The 17,756-nt window shown below is 48.6% G+C and overlaps 1 protein-coding gene across 1 annotated transcript in view; it reads left to right on the forward strand.

The window, feature by feature from the left end:
* PLEKHN1 (pleckstrin homology domain containing N1) overlaps nucleotides 1-17,756 on the forward strand; it is a 42,262-nt gene that overhangs the window by 9,969 nt on the left and 14,537 nt on the right. The window contains exons 3-8 of the mRNA XM_073316827.2: nucleotides 3,462-3,608; nucleotides 4,345-4,425; nucleotides 5,939-6,026; nucleotides 10,928-11,052; nucleotides 13,959-14,108; nucleotides 14,905-14,985. Coding sequence (XP_073172928.1) covers nucleotides 3,462-3,608; nucleotides 4,345-4,425; nucleotides 5,939-6,026; nucleotides 10,928-11,052; nucleotides 13,959-14,108; nucleotides 14,905-14,985 — 672 coding nt within the window. The remainder of the gene's footprint in view (nucleotides 1-3,461; nucleotides 3,609-4,344; nucleotides 4,426-5,938; nucleotides 6,027-10,927; nucleotides 11,053-13,958; nucleotides 14,109-14,904; nucleotides 14,986-17,756) is intronic.

A 17,756-nucleotide genomic window follows, 5' to 3' on the forward strand; every position in this document is an offset into this window, starting at 1 on the left:
GTAAAAGCAGAAACAAATGGGATAATTTATGTTGGTTTTAAGTTATTTTTATGGGGACCGAAATTCAGAGCCAAATTTGACTTCTCCATGTCCCTTGGGAGCTCCTATGTCCTAATGCACATCTTAACAACAAAGCTCTTCAGAATGCATTGTGTCTTATCAGCCCACATTCTTTATTTCTTCCACCACTGGCAGCTGATCAGTCAGCCCTCCACAGCAGCCTGTAGCAAATATTTAATCTTTTTTCTGCACTTAATTGCCTCTTGGTGAGCTCATTAATTGGCAGTTAGCAGGTTCCCACCTCCAGTCACATGTTCTCTGACACTGTGCATAGATGACAGGTTTCAGAGTAGCAGCCGTGTTAGTCTGTATCTGCAAAAAGAACAGGAGGACTTGTGGCACCTTAGAGACTAACCAATTTATTTGAGCATGAGCTTTCGTGAGCTACAGCTCACTTCATTGGATGCATAAAGTGGAAAATACAGTGGGGAGATTTATATACACAGAGAACATGAAACAATGGATGTTACAATACACACTCAGAGTAGCAGCCGTGTTATTCTGTATTCGCAAAAAGAAAAGGAGAGTCTCTAAGGTGCCACAAGTACTCCTTTTCTTTTTACAATACACACTGTAAGGAGAGTGATCAGGTAAGCTGAGCTATTACCAGCAGGAGAGAAAAAAAATCCTTTTGTCAACTGTTGGAAATGGCCTACCTTAATTATCACTACAAAAGGTTTTTTTCTCTCTCTTGCTGGTAATAGCTCACCTTACCTGATCACTCTCGTTACAGTGTGTATGGTAAGACCCATTGTTTCATGTTCTCTGTGTATATAAATCTCCCCACTGTATTTTCCACTACATGCATCCGATGAAGTGAGCTGCAGCTCACGAAAGCTTATGCCCAAATAAATGTGTTAGTCTCTAAGGTGCCACAAGTCCTCCTGTCTTTGTGCATAGATGTTGATTAGTCTACAGACAGTTGGAAACCAGAGGAAAGCATTCTGATGAAGCCCTCTGGGGCGCTGGGGGATTTTACTTGGGCTTTACAAAAAGTAATTATCTAGATTAAATTAAGCTGTGAAAGGAACTCCTGGCTTTTGCAGATAAAGGACTCCAAAAACCATTAGCAGCCTGTCACTGGTTAACCAGTTCCTCTCTAACCTGAGAGCGGATAATTCTCTTCTTGATGGGTGAGCTCACCTAGGCCGCAGCACAATGGGTCTGGTTAGTAGCTGCAGCTCTTCATTTATCATGGGGCTTTTGCAGCTGTCTCCTTGGCACCGAGCATTACAAATGGGCCCATGTGGACTAGTCAGGTTCTCCATAAGCTCTGAGAAAGCGCTGGCTGTTTGGGCTGCCTGTATGTACAGGGCTGTTGGTTTGTCACTCGACCCCCTCATCAATCTGCAGCGCCTGTGTCTGGATTCATTGTTCCTGGAAATGCTGCTCTGGAAAGAAGGGATTTTCTGACACTTAAGCCTTAAATTGCTCCCCTCCCCACGCCCATCATCTAGTACTGTCATGTGTTTGGTAGCCCTGCCACCTGGAGAGAGGGGTGCTGCTGGATGACCTCCCTGCTTGGCAAGCACATGATATGAACCCTATCTCGGCCTCCTCATAGAGCAGATTTCCATTCCAGGTGAGCTGGGACATGGACATCTCAGAGAGCACATTCTTATGCCGACCTGATCACAGGCTACAGGCAGGCTTGATGGGGTGCTCGTGCATCTTATCATGAACTTTTAGAACAAAGGAGATTTGGGGTGGAGGAAGGAAGCCACCCCATCCCCCCCCTGCTTCCAGATATGTCATGAAGGCAAGGCAAGCCTTGGTGTACACAGCCCTTGTAGGACACGGGATGTCTCATGGCCCCATGCAGCCTCTCCTTGGCCTTCTCTGTTTGCTGCGCAATTGGAATGGTTCAGCTGAACTCCAGGACTCAAGCACATGCCAACTGAGGGCATCAGGATGTAAGTCTAAATGGGGTACATCCCCCCACCCCCCCAAAAACAAGACCCCAAAACAACATGCACTGAAACTGCTCTTTCCAAAAGAAATTCTCAGAGGCTGTATGTCGCAGGTGCTGGTTTATGCCCTGCTGGAGAGGGCTCAGAAGATCCTGCAGTGATGGGCATCAGAACTGAATAGTGTGTGAACCCCCCAGCCCAGCCCATTGCACCACAGGACAAATTTCTGTACACCTGGGACTCAGGAAATGATGCAAGCAGCATCCCCCGAGATTGCCAGACCACGCTTTTATGTCTGTCTCTTCCCAGCCCTCTGGCTCCCACTGGCTTCTCCTCACCTTTTCCAGAGGATGCACTGACAAAGGGCAAACTCATGGCTGAATGCATCACAACTGCCTTTACAGAGGGCAACTTCTGCCAGGGGATTCAGCCTTGGATTTGTTGAGCCACCAGGAGCTCCCTAGAATAAACCATTTCTGGAGGAACCGTCTTTTCCACCCCTTCCACCATGTTCCGTTAGCCCACGTTCATTTGGGGCCTGACCCAATGGCTATTGTCAATGGACAGGATCCTGTTACCTTCAGCGGGCATTATGGCCAACATGCTTTCTGCTCCTTGTGCTACCCCAGTAGTTGTCAAGCTGTGCTCTGTGAAGGTGGTATGCACACCGCCTGCTTTTGACACAATGCACTGGGTAGCAGAGCAACGCTTGTGGCTACTAGCTGCAGCCCAGTCTCTCTCTCTCTCTTATGGTTTCCATAGGCACTTTTTTTTAATCGACTTCTCCCCATGTCTGCATCCTGCACGGCTCTTTTTGTGCCTTTCTGGTGTGGATCCGACAGGGAGCAGACACACAATGGGAGGGAATTTAGCTTCAAGGTGTGCTGGGAGAGATTAAAGCAGTGGAAGCTGCAGAGAACACGGATGGGTGTGGTAGTATAGGGCTGATCCCAATAAATGTGAAACCCTGTGTTCGGATAGCTATTAGCAGCTATAAACAGCAGGGATTTAAAAACACAGGAGGAGGGGGGATGTAATCGATCAGCAGGGAGAGGTGGGTAGGAGGAAGCCCAGTTAGAGCTAAACCAAAGAAACTGCACAAATGTTTATAAGCTGAGACCACTCAGCTGTGTACATCTTGGGTCACTCCTTGTCCAAGTGAACTGGGTTAGGCCCACATTAAACCAATCAGCTTGGTAAGTGGAGCGTGACTACGAAGTTGAGAGGCCTAAAATATAGCACTTGTTTCTACCAACCAGATGATCTGAGTTTGTTTTAAAATATCCCCCTGGATAGTGAGGGAACCAGGTCTTGCAGTAGTAATAAAATCCTAGCTCCCAGGCTGGCATGGAGACCTAACAACAAACAACCTAGCCAGGGCACTCACCCAGGACCCCTTTCTAAAGAAAGGCAGCTCTGCTTACATCTCTTGCAGATGTTGATGGGCCCCACCAGCACTCAGCTCTGTGATTATTTTTTTCCTTGGTACAGAATATCACGAACCAGGAAAATCAAAAGGAAAACTTGGACCAGCGGTTTCCCAGCCTGTTCAAGAAAGGGCGGAGGAAGACGGTCGTAAGAAATCTGGGGAAAATTATCTATTACTCCAAGGTCAAATTTAAATTCCAGCACTGCCAGGTAAGCCCTCGTGCATCTTGATGCGTACAGCATAACTGCACGGGTCTATTTCCCCTGGTAACGGAGAGGAGATGGAGCTGATCGATCTCAGTAGAGAAAAAGATTGTTTGAAAAGTAACCTAATTCTCCTCCCAGGGATGGATCAAACATGGCCTGGAATAATAATAAACATGGTGCTTTCAGCTCACTCACATCAGCTATGATGCTGCCCCACTGAAATCAGGGCAAGTTTTGCCATTGATTTCAATGGGAGCAGGATTGGCCTATATTTCTGCGGGTTGGTTGTGGGGCTTGGTGTGGCGGAATGCCGGGGGTCCCTTCCACAACACAAACCTCATTCATTTTTGAGGGAGGGGTTGGCATCTTGGGAGCGCTTTGAAGTATTTAGGGACTTGGGGCTGCTGACCCAGGTGATCCTGCCTTAACCTAGCACTGCTGGGTTCAGGAATAGAGGGGAGCTCCAGGATAGGAGGATATCAGGAAGGGCTTCTCCTTCGCAGCATCCCACGGGCTAGAGGATGTTTTGTTCCCGTACCATGCACAGGTAAATTAGGGCTCAGTTGTCTGAGAATTTGGCCGTGGTTAGCAGCTGTGCCTGGAAACAGACTGGGTCTTTCCTTTAGTTACTGACATAAATGGTTGTTCGGCCCATTATCCAGTAAACCCCCCAGAGCAGAGTGAAGCCTGGGGAGTGTATCTCCCCTGAAGTAAACCTCACCATGTCCTTTTCCCGCAGGAGGTGAATGACTGCTACTTGGAACTGTTCCAGTCCTACCTGTACTTTCAGTCTGTTGGCTCGAATGGATTGACCTATCAGGTAACGTGCCTCTCCACTGCCATGAAATGAAGGGACAGGTGTCAGTCAAGAGGCTGCTGTTTATTAGCACACTGGACTGGGAGTCAGGAGGTCTGGGTTCTGTTCCTGGACCTGCCACATGACCTCCGCCAAGTCATGTCCCTCAGTTTCCAATCACACCCTTTGTCTGTCTGGTCCATGCAGGCTGAAAGCTCTTCAGCCCAGGGCCTGTCTCTTGCTATGTGTTTGTACAGCACCTAGCACAACTGGGGCCTGAAGATGATACTGTAATGCAAATAAATAAAAATAATACTTAAGCACCCGGATAAATGGCCAGACTTGCAGAAATGCTGAACACCCAGAAAGTCCCATTGGCCTTAACGAGAGCTGTAGTGTGCTCAGCACTTTTGAAAATCAAACGACTAATGTGGGTGCCATGATATTTGGGAGCCTAACTATAGTGCCTTAAAAAAAAAATTCCAAAAAAATCTTGGCCTTAAAGCACAAGGTACAAGAGAGAAGCAGGGGGAGGGGAAGGTAAGGGGAGGATACTTCAGTCAGCCTTGCAAAATCGTGATGAAAACTTACCCCAGGCACCAAATCTATTTACCCATCTTTTACCGTGATGCTGCTGATAAGGAAAAAACAAAGGAGATTTTGTATGTCCTTCCAAAACAAAGCACTCCCCTCCCTCAGCGAGTGAAATTGTGCAAGGCTGTTTTGCAGATGTTTGCAGAATCCAGCCCCTTCTGAAATGATTTATTGCCTTCTAAGTCACTTGAGGTAAATTCATTATGACAAGGCGACCTCTTGAGTCACCCAGCAAACCGGCCTTCATGTGTGAAGACACATTGTCAAGATATCAACCGTATTTAAAAATCCTTTGTCTTTGTTACTAACAGTCCCTTAGACTAATACGGAGGGAATTATGAAAGAATTACTCACCGGTGTTGGCACCTAGATATTATGGTGGTCAATGCCCCTTACAGCTCGGATTTAGAGAGGTATTTAAGTACATGCCGAACTATGAGCACTTGGGCTGAATTCACACTTGTCATCATTATGCTATTTGTTTACATTTTGCAAACAGCTCAGTTTGGACATGGAAAGTAGCCTGGTCAATTTTCCTTTCTGTCTCTAGTCAGTTTCACTTTCTGATTCTTTTGCGCTAGCCCAGCCCTGTTTTGTTTGGGTTTCCATGACTGCAGAGGAACATTTTAAAACAACAAGATCCGGTTCTCACTGATGTTAAAGACGAAGGATGAAATCTTGACCCCACTGAAATCAATGGGAGTTGACTGAGGTCTGATGCTCATTTACACTTAGGTCCCTTTGCAGTGGAACGAGGCCTTGTATTAGAATAAAGAGAATCAGGCCCAAAATATTTCCGTTTGGAGGAGGTTTTGCAAGCTAACAGTCTGAGCCCAAACTGCCTGAGGGTGCCTGTTTGCAGACGTCGGATCCTTTTGGAAGGAGGGCTTTGGCCCCACAAGGCAAGCTGCCGAGGTAATAATGGTGTGTTCTGCTTATGCAGGGACTGCTGCCACTGAAAGAGCTGAGCGTGTGTGAAACCGAAAAGGCAAAGAGCGCAGGGCAGGAGGAACATGCGTTCCGCATTACAGGTTAGTGCTGCTTTGTTTGCTCTGGCTTGAGGAGAGAAGGAAGCATGAGTTGGTCGTGATGTAGCCATGCTTTGTGGGAAGCCCTATCCCAAGGCGAAAGGGTGCTTCAGAGAATAGGTTCTGAACTGCACAGAGTGTTAACCTTATTATGACCCTTATTTGACAGCCCATCTCCCCCATATCTCTCTGCTCTCAAACCTCCCTTCTAGGACAATGTTCAGAACTGCAAGGAAAGAGTTGAATGGTCTGGTGGGTAAGGCTGACTGGGCCTCAAAGATTCGGATTCCGTTCCCAGCCCTGTGTGACTCTGGGCCAGTCACTCAGTTTCTTCGTGCCTTGGGGTGCCCAGTTTCATTCTGACACAGGGATAAGCATGCTCCCTTTGTCTGTGTGGTTTGTTTCAACTATAAGCTCTTAAAGGCAGGGACTGTCTCCTACTATGTGTATGTACAGCACCTTGCACAGCGGGGCCAAGCGGGGACCCTTTCATGTAGACCACTAATAACAATAGCAATGAGAGATGCTCTTTATCCTCAGTCGGTAGCATCAGAACTGCCCTATCAGGACTTGATAGCCATCAATCAACTTCCCTTCTGCCAAAGTCCTCCTCCCTTTTTTGAATTTTATTCTGAGTCATCTCGCATTATAAAAGGCTTCCTGGGATAACAACCTGCCTGCCCAGCAGCTGAAGGCTCACTTGGGCTTAGTCATTGTTGAATTACGGCAAACCAGAGCCACCGAGAGTGGTAGGCAGAGGTAACTAACAATCCATAAAGATATGATGCAGGCAAAGCTAATTTGTGCACGGTACCTGGGATCTATGTGCTCGGGTGAGCCAGGCTAGGAAATGAGTCATAGAACCACAGTAAAAAAATTTTTTTTACCTGAATCAGAGGGACAATTGATTAGACCATAGCTGCTAAAAATTACACTGCAGGGAAAAGGTCTGCCACCTTTAGCAGCTCAAGAAATAGCTTCTGAGGTTTGCGAAACCTCCCATGCCCCCAAGGCTGCTATATCCCAAATGGATATCCTGGGAACTCTTTGGCGGGTCACAGCCTCGTGGCTCAGCATTTCCTGGGCAGTGTGTTCTCTTCCCCCACCCACTGCCCAGTGCTCAGGTACCAGTTCATCGGCATGAGCAGCAAAACTGTTTCTATGTCTCTGCTCCAATTTGGGCCAGTGTGAGTCTGTCTCCACAGCGAGCGGCAACTCATGGGAGTGAGTCTCAAAGCCCAGGTCAACCGACTCAGTCTCTGTGGGGACAAAAATAGCAGGATAGATGTTGTGGCCTGGGCTGGAGCTCAGGCTCTAAGGATGGGGTGGGGGCTTTCAAGCCAGAGCCGCAATGTCTACTTTTAGTGCTGTTGTGCCAGCCCTGGGAGACTGAGTCTCTTGACCCAGGTTCTGAGACTCACCTCCGTGGGCTGCCACTTACTTACCCTGTGAGATGTTCAAACCACATTTAGATGCGCAGTCCTCCAGAGATTCAGATCAAAGATGTTGCATTAAACCTGGACATAATTTACAATTAGTTTGCTTAGTGCAATATATTATTGGGTAAAATGCATTAAAATTCCTATTTGATTAGGCAGCTGGTGTGACCACTGCTTATCCTGCTGCTTGGGCGTGTCTTTGATCTAACACACAAAGGTCGAAAAAGATCCCATGGCTTGTATCCATCTGTTGTCTCCCTTCTTCTACTTGGACTGGAAGCTCTGTGGCGCAGGGACCTTCTCTTTGTTCTGAGTGTCCAGCACCTTGCACGAAGGGGGCTCGAATCCATTACTGAGACCCTTAAGCACTACCATAATATGAATACATATAGATGGGGGTGGGGTCAGGAAGAAATAGTGATACTTAGTGCTTTGAAAATGGAAAGAGCTGTACAAACATGCACTCAGGAATCCTCACCTCCCTCTGTGAGGCCATTAAGTATTATTCCCCTTCTAGAGAGGGAGAAACGGAGGCACAGAGAGGGTAAGTGACATGCCCAAGGTTACACAGGCAGTCAGTGGCAAAGCTGGGGAGAGAACCTCTGGTTCTTAACTCTTAGTCCAGTGCTTTAGACACAAGATCATCCCCTGCTGAAAGCCAGTGACTTTGGCAGGGTCCTATGAATTCCTGTGCCTCTCCTGTGCAATTCTGCAGCTGCTGGCAACTGTATAATTATCGGTATCATCATCGGACACTGCCAGCCAACAGTGGAGATGCCATGTAAGGACGGAGCTCTCTGATGTACACAGAAGTCCTCTAGTGCCTCTGATCTCTGACAGGCTTCTAAGAACGAGAGGGCTGGCAGCCAGCGTTGGGTTTCTAACCCACAGGATGTCTCTGCTCAACACCTTCACCCCTGCACCTGCTCCTCCCTCTTTCCCCCCAATAATTTTCACTCTTGGTTTCTTAGTGCAGCAAGAGTTGGTCTGGTAATAAACCTGTCATACCTGGGAAAGCACCATCCGCCACAATGACTTGCATCAGTGTCCTCCAGCCTGTGGGCCCCACTACGTTAGTGCCAGGGGAGAGCCAGGGGAGGTGGAATGGAAGAGAGGAACTCAGGGCTGGGAAAGGTTCATAAACCTGGATTCACCCTGACTCCAGAACAAACATACTCTTGGGGCGCTGGGGAATGCAGAAGGTGACGTCTTGAGCTACCAGCCCCCCTTCCGTGGTCTAGTGTCACATCCACCCGAGCAGCTTGTTACAGGAGCTCAGAATATGTCCCAGGGCTTCAGGCTGAGACATGAATTTCTCTTCTCTTTTTCTCTCCCTTTAAGGCTTGGCTTAGATGTGGCAGCACAAACAGCCACTGGACGGGTTTTCCTGGCTAGCCTTTGAGAAAGTTGTAAAAACAAACCCAGCAGGAGGTCAAGGGTCATGCCCTATTGGATGGCGCAGGGGACTGGGCATTTAGCTAGCTACTTGTGTTGCCCCTCTGACCATAGAGTCTGATCACATCAGGCATTAATGTATTTATCTCCATAACATGCCTGGGAGGAAGGGCAGTGCTATAGCCCCACTTTACAGATCGGGAAACTGAGGCACAGAGGCTGAGTGACTTGCCACAGGGTCAAACAGGAACTCTATGGCAGGGAATCCAACCTAGATCCCGGCAATCTCATTTCAGCGCCAGACACTCTAGGTTCTGTTCCTGTCCCAGACACATTATGTGACGTGATTAATATTACAGTAAGGCCCAGAGATCCTAGTCAGATTGAGGCCCATTGTCCTAGTTGCTATGTAAACTCGTATAATCAAGAGGGAGTTCCTGCCCTAAAGAACTTGCAGTCTAAAGGAGCACGTCACGTAACCGCTCTGTGCCTTAATATCCTCACCTGTACAATGGACATAGTGGCAGTTTTTCTGCCTTACAGGGGTGTTGAGAGGCTTAATTAATTAACGCTTGTAAAACAGGTTGGGATTCTGAGATGAAAGGTTTCACAGAAAGGCAAAGTATCGCCCTGATGAGGATGACTTTTTATGATGGCATATCGTGAATTTTCTCATCTCAACGCTCTCCAACCGTGCAGATGCTGAAATCAGAATCTTATTTAAAGTGCACCGAATACAGTTTTAATCAGAGGCATCTAGTTAATTATTCATGGTAGTGGACATTACGCAGCCTGCTGGAAGCAATTTATTTACGTCACTAGGGTGACATCATAGTGGCTGGTAAGAGGTGTGAGAGACTTTTGGTATGCACACTAAGGAAATGACAGCTTGAAACATTAAAATCAGCCATGGCTAGCGTCGTCCCATACGGAATGGCTCTGTCTGAGAGCCGTTATACATTGTCTGGCACAAATTTTATTCAGTAATGCTGTAAGCGAACCGTTTGTTAGAGCCCCTGGAGTCACATATGTGAATTTTCGACAAAAAAGCGAAAGTGACAAATACATAACAAATGGGTTAACCATAATATGCTATTTGGTGAATCTGAGAACATTTTGCATGGGATTGGTGCAATTTTGTACTTGCCTGTAATGGCAATTGAAACATTGCTCACATTTATGGAGGGTTTTTAAAAATTCAGCAGCGAGCAGTGAAAGTTGGCCACAACAGAGGAAATCCCAACTGCTTTTATTAAGGGAACATTGTAAGATTATTTAAAAGAAAACAAAAAACTATGAAAATGTTTATTCTTTTACCTATAATATTTACAGAGGAAAGAATGTTAAAAAGTGGACTGACTTTGCCCTATTGTTTGTTTTTAATTATTGTGCACCTCCTATGCTCAAATAAATTTGTTAGTCTCTAAGGTGCCACAAGTCATAGAATCATAGACTATCAGGGTTGGAAGGGACCTCAGGAGGTCATCTAGTCCCACCCCCTGCTCAAAGCAGGACCAATCCCCAACTAAATCATCCTTTTCTTTTTGCGGATACAGACTAACCCGGCTGCTCCTCTGAAACCTGTCCTACAGCTTAGAATCAGATTGTGAAAATAGTCTGTTTCAGCTCCCTTTTGTTTCTCGCCCTTTGGCTAGTCAATTTCTCAGGCATTGCTAGGGTTGCAGAGGAATTTTAAAACCACTTTTTTTGGACTGGATTTTTGTACGAAATAAAAACATTTCCAGCGATCTCCGGTTTCATAAAAGCTGTGTTTTTATTCTACCTACCATTTGGGACCTAATTCTACCTGACAGTGCCCCTTTAAGAACTACATTAGCAAGGTGGACAACTCTCTTCTTACAAAATTCTCCCAGCAACTTGAGACCTTAGGCTCAGCCAATGACAAGTGCTACATCATCAGAACAACCTCTCTCATTGGCTGAGCGCAGTACAGTATTGCCTAGCAACCAGGGAAGAGCTGATTAACCCTTTGGTGCTGCATGCAGTGCCTTTGTAGAACTTAGCATTTTGCAGGATATGCTCAGATCATCTTCTGCCTTGGGTCCCTAGGTCCCCTGCTGAACCCCCTCATTGTGTACTGCCCCAGCGAGTCGGAGCTCAAGCGATGGCTTTATCACCTGGAGAAACAGATCCATCTGAATGGGGGAAACCTGGACGGGTCCTTCCTCTCTCAGGTTAGTGACCTGGGCCGTGGTCGGGAACAGGGTGATCTCAGGCTTTCAATCAGTTGGTCTCAACCTTCTGCGTACCTTGGCCCTGCTATCAGAGCCCATCTTCCTCTGTGTCCCAGAATCCTTTGTGCCACCATGACACAGTGGTTTACTCCTGATATCTGGGGACCCGGGTTAAGCAGCTGAGCACTTTAGCGGGGAGTTGGGAGCACCTTAAATTCCCCTCCTCACATGCAACCACTAGTGACCAATTCCGTCGGCTAGTGTAAACTATTAATTGCAAATGCCAAAGGCTGATGACATGCAGGACACCTGGGCTTCAGCTGTGGTTCTGATCTCTTTCTCCATGGGCCAGCAGGAGCTGGAAGCATGGGGGAAGGAGGAGGGAAAGCAAGATGCCTTGCCTCGCTCAGTAGTAACCCCTTCTGGTATTATGGAGTAGTGCCGAGCCAGGTTTGGAAGAGAATACTGGCTTGGAATGGTGATGACAGATATTAACTTTTCCCTGCTACAGCACCTTCCATTTGAGGACCTCCAAGCACCTTACACGCATTTATTTAAGCCCCTCAACACCCTGATGAGGCAGCTGATTCTTATCCTCACCATTTCACAGAGGGGCAAACTGAGGCACCAAGAGGGTTAGGTAACTCTCCCAGCATCACACAGTCAGGCAGTGGCAGAGCCAGGGATGGAACCCAGGAGTCGTCCTGACTCCCAGTCCCTTGGTCTAATTTATCACTTGTAGTGATCAGGTAAGGAGGGCTAAAGTAGAAAGAAGGGAAATCGTCAAAGATTGTGGAAGGAGGGGAAATGGTACCGCTGTCCGATTCCTTTCCAGTTGCAAGGGAAAGCCTTGCTCCATCAGGTTTAGCCGTCTGCGCTGCGTGGCCCTGGGCTGCACTCACAGCTAGACGTCATATGTATCTGAGATAAAATGCATAATACCGACTGGCTGTTCCCACAACTACCTGTCCAATCAGAAGCCCCTTCAAAGGCCTTCACCTAGAAACTCTTTCTGGGCAAAATCTCTCCTGCCCTGCCAAACCACCAGCGCAGCTACCCTCGTCAGTTTGCTCTCAGCATGAATCATCGGGCCTGGAACACAGAAGTGCAAGGCTGTCTGACAGGCCAACCCCTCATAATTTCTAGTCTGCCTCTAGCAGCTGAGCGCTCGCTGCTGCATGATTTCCACGCCCATCAAACATCTCTCTGCTGACGGAGGCCACCAGGAGCAGACAGGAAATCGGCTGTCAAGCTGATGAGAGAACCTGCTTGACGAGTCCGTGGGCTGTGCTGTCAGTCAGGGGTTGCTGCAGTCTGGGATTTTATTAGGCAGGGACCTGTTGCTATTGTAAAAATAGGCTTTGGAAAGGCGTGTGGATTTTCATCTGTCAGCACCGCTGATAATCAAGCCTTTTACGTGCAAATGGTCATTAATCCTGAGATCTGTAGTACACCCCCAGTTTACACAAGGAAGGGGGAGGAGGACCAGAGAGGTGACACAGTGGCAAAGGCGGGTGTAGATTCCCAGTCTCCTGTGCTAATCATTAGATGACACTGTCTTATAATTAGCATTAATCAATGTAGAGTGGGCACAGTGGCTGTAGCTAATGTCCCTCCTTCTACCCCATGACTATTATAGCCTGCATCCCTTACTGCCTGCATCAATGGCCTTTTGTTGGACTATTGTTCTTTATTATTCTTTAGCTAGTGCCATAGATAATCATGGATCTTTACAACAGGTGAAATGTCCCAAACAAGTAACGGTAGATCTTTCAATTACAGGTCAGAGCATAGATCTGGTTTCCTTTATTCTCATTTGTTAATCAGCTTGTATTATAAGTTTAAGTCCATGGGCAATATACAGTCCCCACCTTCTCTTCTGCCTCCTCCCCTTTATGCTGTCATTGCCAAAACATCCCCAGATAGACACACAAACAACTTGCATGAGGACAATGTTGTCACTTGAGAACTCTTTTTACTGCAGAAAAAAAACGGGACATTCATGTTTGCTTTTTTTTTTTTTTTGGTGGCCTATCCTCAGAGCGAAACTGAAGTTTCTGTGATAAGGGACCCAAGAATCCATTATTGGGAATTGAAGGAAGCTTGGGGGACTTCTGGGGTGTGTGTGTGTTTTAATTTTGGAACTTCCTTTTTGCACATGTCTCTGAGTTCTTGAGCTTTTGCATGTGTGGGGCCTTTTAAAAGGATGTAATGGTGGGTGTGTTTAATGGAAGAAAATAGGAATGAGCTGTAATGATGGAGAAACCTCGGGAAGTTCAGAGGTTAGGCTTCAGCTTGAATGAACACCCCAAATCGTGGTTGTTTCTGCATATTTCCCAAATCTGCAAAACCTTTCGAAGGAAGAGGGTGGTTCGGAAACAGGACGAAGGTCAAGAGCTGTGTTTTTTCTTCCTGGCTCTGCTACTGACCCCATGTGGGATTCTAGGCCAATCACTTCCTCTCTCTCAGCATGCATCCAGCGCTTTTCATACATAGAACAGCCTTGGAGAACTAACCACATTTTACAGACAAGGAAACTGAGGCAAATTATTATTAATTCTGGGATGGAACTCTTGTTTTCACTCCAGGTTTTTACTCTTTCCTGCTTCCAGCCAAGCTTGAAATATATCCTGAGACCAGCTTGTCTTCTAGTTAAACTCTCCCACTCTCAGCGATAGTCCTGCAATGCAAATATGCTAAATGATGGAGAAGAAAACAGTTAATGGAATTTTCCAGACCTTAAAACGTGGTTTAGTTTAGCTTCCAGTTGAATTTGCGGGGGGGAGGGGACAGCAGGCAGGGGAGGGGCTCTAGGGCTTGAGAAGGTTCTCGCATGATTAGGCTTGGTTTTTCCATTCCTTCCACCTGGTTCTCATGCGCCTGCTCATTGTTCCCCATTTCCTTAGAGCGACTGGAAGCAGAACTCCATAGGGAAAGAGGAACTGAGGTGGTCTGTGCAGAACATGCCTGTCCAGGAATGGAGAGGGACCCAACGGGAGTCCCTAGGTGATGTCCTCTGCGTCTCCAAAGTGAAGCTGCAGCATTTGCCTTTCCAGGTAAGGCCCTGAATTAATGAAGTGACTTGCTATTGCCAGAAAAAAGTTAATGATCCAGTAACATGAAAAAAATCTGTCTGTACAATGAGAATCCAATAGGGGGTACCATTTTCTTCAGCCCTCCTCCTCTTCGCACTAGCAGGCTCCTCCCACTCAGACCCCTTCCCATATTTGTCCTAGTTACTAAAGCAAATCTTCCGTCCTGCCCTCCCGGCCTTAGCACTGCAGGCAAGGAAGTGCCTGTGTGTCCCCTGGGCTGGCTGTGCCTCTTGGATCAACACAAGAGCCACTGGGCATAGCTAGAGAGCAGCACCAGACCAGTCGAGGTGCCAGGTGTGTTGTGATGTGCAAATTCATGACTTGTGTGTGTGTGTTGAAAGAGAGGGAAAGCAACAGCTTGATTCATATACTAAAAGAAACGTCAACCCCCGCACCAAATTCCCTAGAAGGAAAAATCATAGGCCCCTGATCCTGCAAACACTTCAGTGTGTGCTTAACTTTGCACACATGAGCAGCAATTGCACTCAGTGGGATGACCCGGGCGTAAAGTTAAGCATGTGTGTAAGTGTTGGCAGGGTCAAGTTAGAATTTTGGAGCCAGCTGGAATCTTGTCTGGAAGCTGCATTTCTGGCTGTTGTGGAAGAATAAGGGCACCTATAATTCACAGACCTAGACCCTGCCCGTGGAAAGAATTCAAAGCCTCTCACTGATGTCCATCCGCTTTGGATCGGGCCCGCCGTTAGTTGTTTCCCATTGCCTCTTCTGATGCTAACTCACCTCCCCTGGGCTGTCTCAGGAGCAGCACGACAGGCTTTTGATCCTGTACCCGTCCACGCTGGTGATCGTCTCCGAAGAGCGCAATGGCCTCTACTTTAAGGTACGTGCATTTTCAAGACCTTTCTCTTCCCCAAACTCCCTTCACTTTATTTCGTTCAGGCCCCCTCTGCTCTTCTTTTCTTTCTCTCCCTTTGCCGCAACCCTGTTCTGTGTCCAGTAAGCCAACACTGTGGCACAGGGATGTCGTAAGGTATCCTCCCATGAGAACCACCTTACAAAAGTCCAGGGGGAAGGGAGTCCACTGCCTGGGTATTTCAGTGTCTGGGAGGAGGCAGCTTCTATGTTTAGTTGTGGCTCAGAACTGGCTGGGTGGCAACGCTGCAATCCTCTCCAGCTTGAGACATACCCTGCAATGCTCCCCAGCAATCTCCGCTCACCTTGGGCTGGCTTGCAATCGCTCAGGCAGAGATGGCCCGCGTGATGCAGGGTTTCTCGGGGGAGGGGCACAGGGCGTTGGCTGGCTGGAGCTGAGGTTGCTAGGTGTATTGGGTTTGCTTGTTGTCTTCACTGAATACATTTTACCGTAAGCTGAAGAGTGCCGCACAGGGTACTGGGTGAAGAGTGAGGATCCAGAACAACATCTGGACCTGCCCATAAAGGCATGAAAATCTTAGTAGCAATGGGAAATATCCATGGCGTTTCCCTACTGTAGTCAACACTGGGCTGATCTCTACTGGTGGGAGCAATGCCAGGAGCTCCTGTGCAGATGGGTGGCTGCAATTCATAAGAACATAAGAACAGCCACATTGGGTCAGACCAATGGTTCATCTAGCCCAGTATCCTGTCTTCCAACAGTGGTCAGTGCCAGGTGCCCCAGAGGGAATGAACAGAACAAGTAATCATCAAGTGATCCATCCCCTGTCGCCCATTCCCAGCTTCTGACAAACAGAGGCTAGGGACCATCCCTGCCCATCCTGGCTAATAGCCATTGATGGACCTATCCTCCATGAATTTATCTAGTTCTTTTTTCAACCCTGTTATAGACTTGGCCTTCACCACATCCTCTGGCAAGGAGTTCCACAGGTTGATAGTGTGTTGTGCGAAAAAATTCCAAGCACCATGCCATCGAGCTTGGCTTTGTAGAGGAGAGAGAGGTCAGAGGAGTGGAGAGGCCAAGTGGGGAAATTCTGATGGGCCCAATAATTCCAGTGTTGACCCTGCACAGACTGAGTACCCCATGATATCCTAGCGTGAGCCAAGCTGCCAGCCCTTTGCAATGTTTCAGTGGGTTTGCAATGAGGTGGGAGGAGTTTGCTTGTCTCCTACAGAAGATGTTGGAGGGAAGAGAGTCAACAGAAGCAGAAGGGACAGAGGGCTGGGAGGGGGTCTGTATTTCTATCCTCTCACAAAGACAAAGGTCCTGGGAAATGCCCCTCACTGACATACCATACACAGTGGCTCCCTCTTGGCCCTGGGAGACGGGGTGGGGACATACTTTGGAAGCCAGGAAAGGAATGAGCAGCAGCCTTAGCATCAGCTGTGACTGTAGCCGGACACTCGATGCTCCAGGGGCTGGAGAAGAGGGCTGGGACTGGGGTGAGGGGAGAAGGAATCCAGTGATAACTTTCCCCCTCCCCTCCAGAGAACACCCTACATTTGGCGAAAGCAACTGAGCGATTTTGGCTGCTCGGCTTGAAACCCCTTAAAGTGGCCTGGCTTTCAGAGAGCCTGGAGCTGAGTCTAGGGCCCCTTTAAGAGATCTCAAGCTGGGCTTCTAAAATTACTAGTCACTTTGGAAATCCTAGGCCAGTGGTACCAGACCCCCCGACCCCCTTGGCATCTCCTTCCCGCCGGGGTAGCCAGGCTTTGCTCCAAGGTAGTTCCTCTGGGTCGGAGTTGATGGCTGTGATTCATCAGGCTCGTGAGATTGCAGCAGGGACCTGCTTTCCCACAGACATGTCAAGGCACAGGATCCTCCTGCCAAGGCGTCTGCCCTGAGTGTGGATGCTAAGATCCAGGGCGATGGGGTGGGGAAGAAAGCACCAGATCCTTTTCCTCTTGGGCTCCATGCAAATGGCAGGAGTTGCCGTTGGCGGCGGCTGGGGTGGGGGTGGAGGGGGGCGGTTGGGGAAAGTCAGGTCCCCCTGGATGGAGCAGGTAGGTTCTGACTCACCTGTGATGGGAAAAGGCCCCCGGGCTCGGCCTGGGACTGCAAAGCAGGAGCTGCCTGTGCGTGTGAGGAAGCCAGCTCTGTGCCAGAGGAGGGAGAGAGGAGCCCAAAGCAGCTGAGGTGGAGGCCGTGGGAAGCTGCCTGTGTGTTTTCCCCACCTGGGGATTGCTAACCTCGTTCACCGAGCGAAGCTGAGCACGGGGTGTGTGTGAAGAGATCTCAGCCCCTTCCCCCGGCTTCGCAAAGAGCAATGCTAGATACCCAGTGAGGGGTCGGCGGCTGAGGCGGTTCCGACCAAAGCAGCTCTCCCCAGGCCACGACAGCGATGCCCCCTCAGTCCTTGTGCCACAGGAACCGGGCTCTGACGACTCCTCCCCTAGCCTAGGGGCTGCCTCGAGAGGAAGGAGTCCGAGGGGGATTGGGCGCTCAGCAGCTTGCCGCGCTGGGCCTGCACTGCCCAGGACTGCAAACAGAACTGCTCTTCTTCCCTTCGGAGTCGGGAGTGAACAGCGAGGCTGCTGACCGAAGCTGGAGATGCCCCCACGAGCCAGGGGAGCGTGTGGCTGGGAGAGGGAAGGGGATAAAGTACTGGATAATCATGCGCCTTTTCTCCCAGGAGACACTGCCCCTCGCTTCCAGGCAGATAGGCCCATCCCTTGCTCTCGCTGAGCGACCTCCCTCCCTTCTTGCTATGCAGGCCC

The sequence above is a fragment of the Lepidochelys kempii genome, chromosome 18 (assembly GCF_965140285.1).
Source record: "Lepidochelys kempii isolate rLepKem1 chromosome 18, rLepKem1.hap1, whole genome shotgun sequence".
NCBI lineage: Eukaryota > Metazoa > Chordata > Testudines > Cheloniidae > Lepidochelys > Lepidochelys kempii.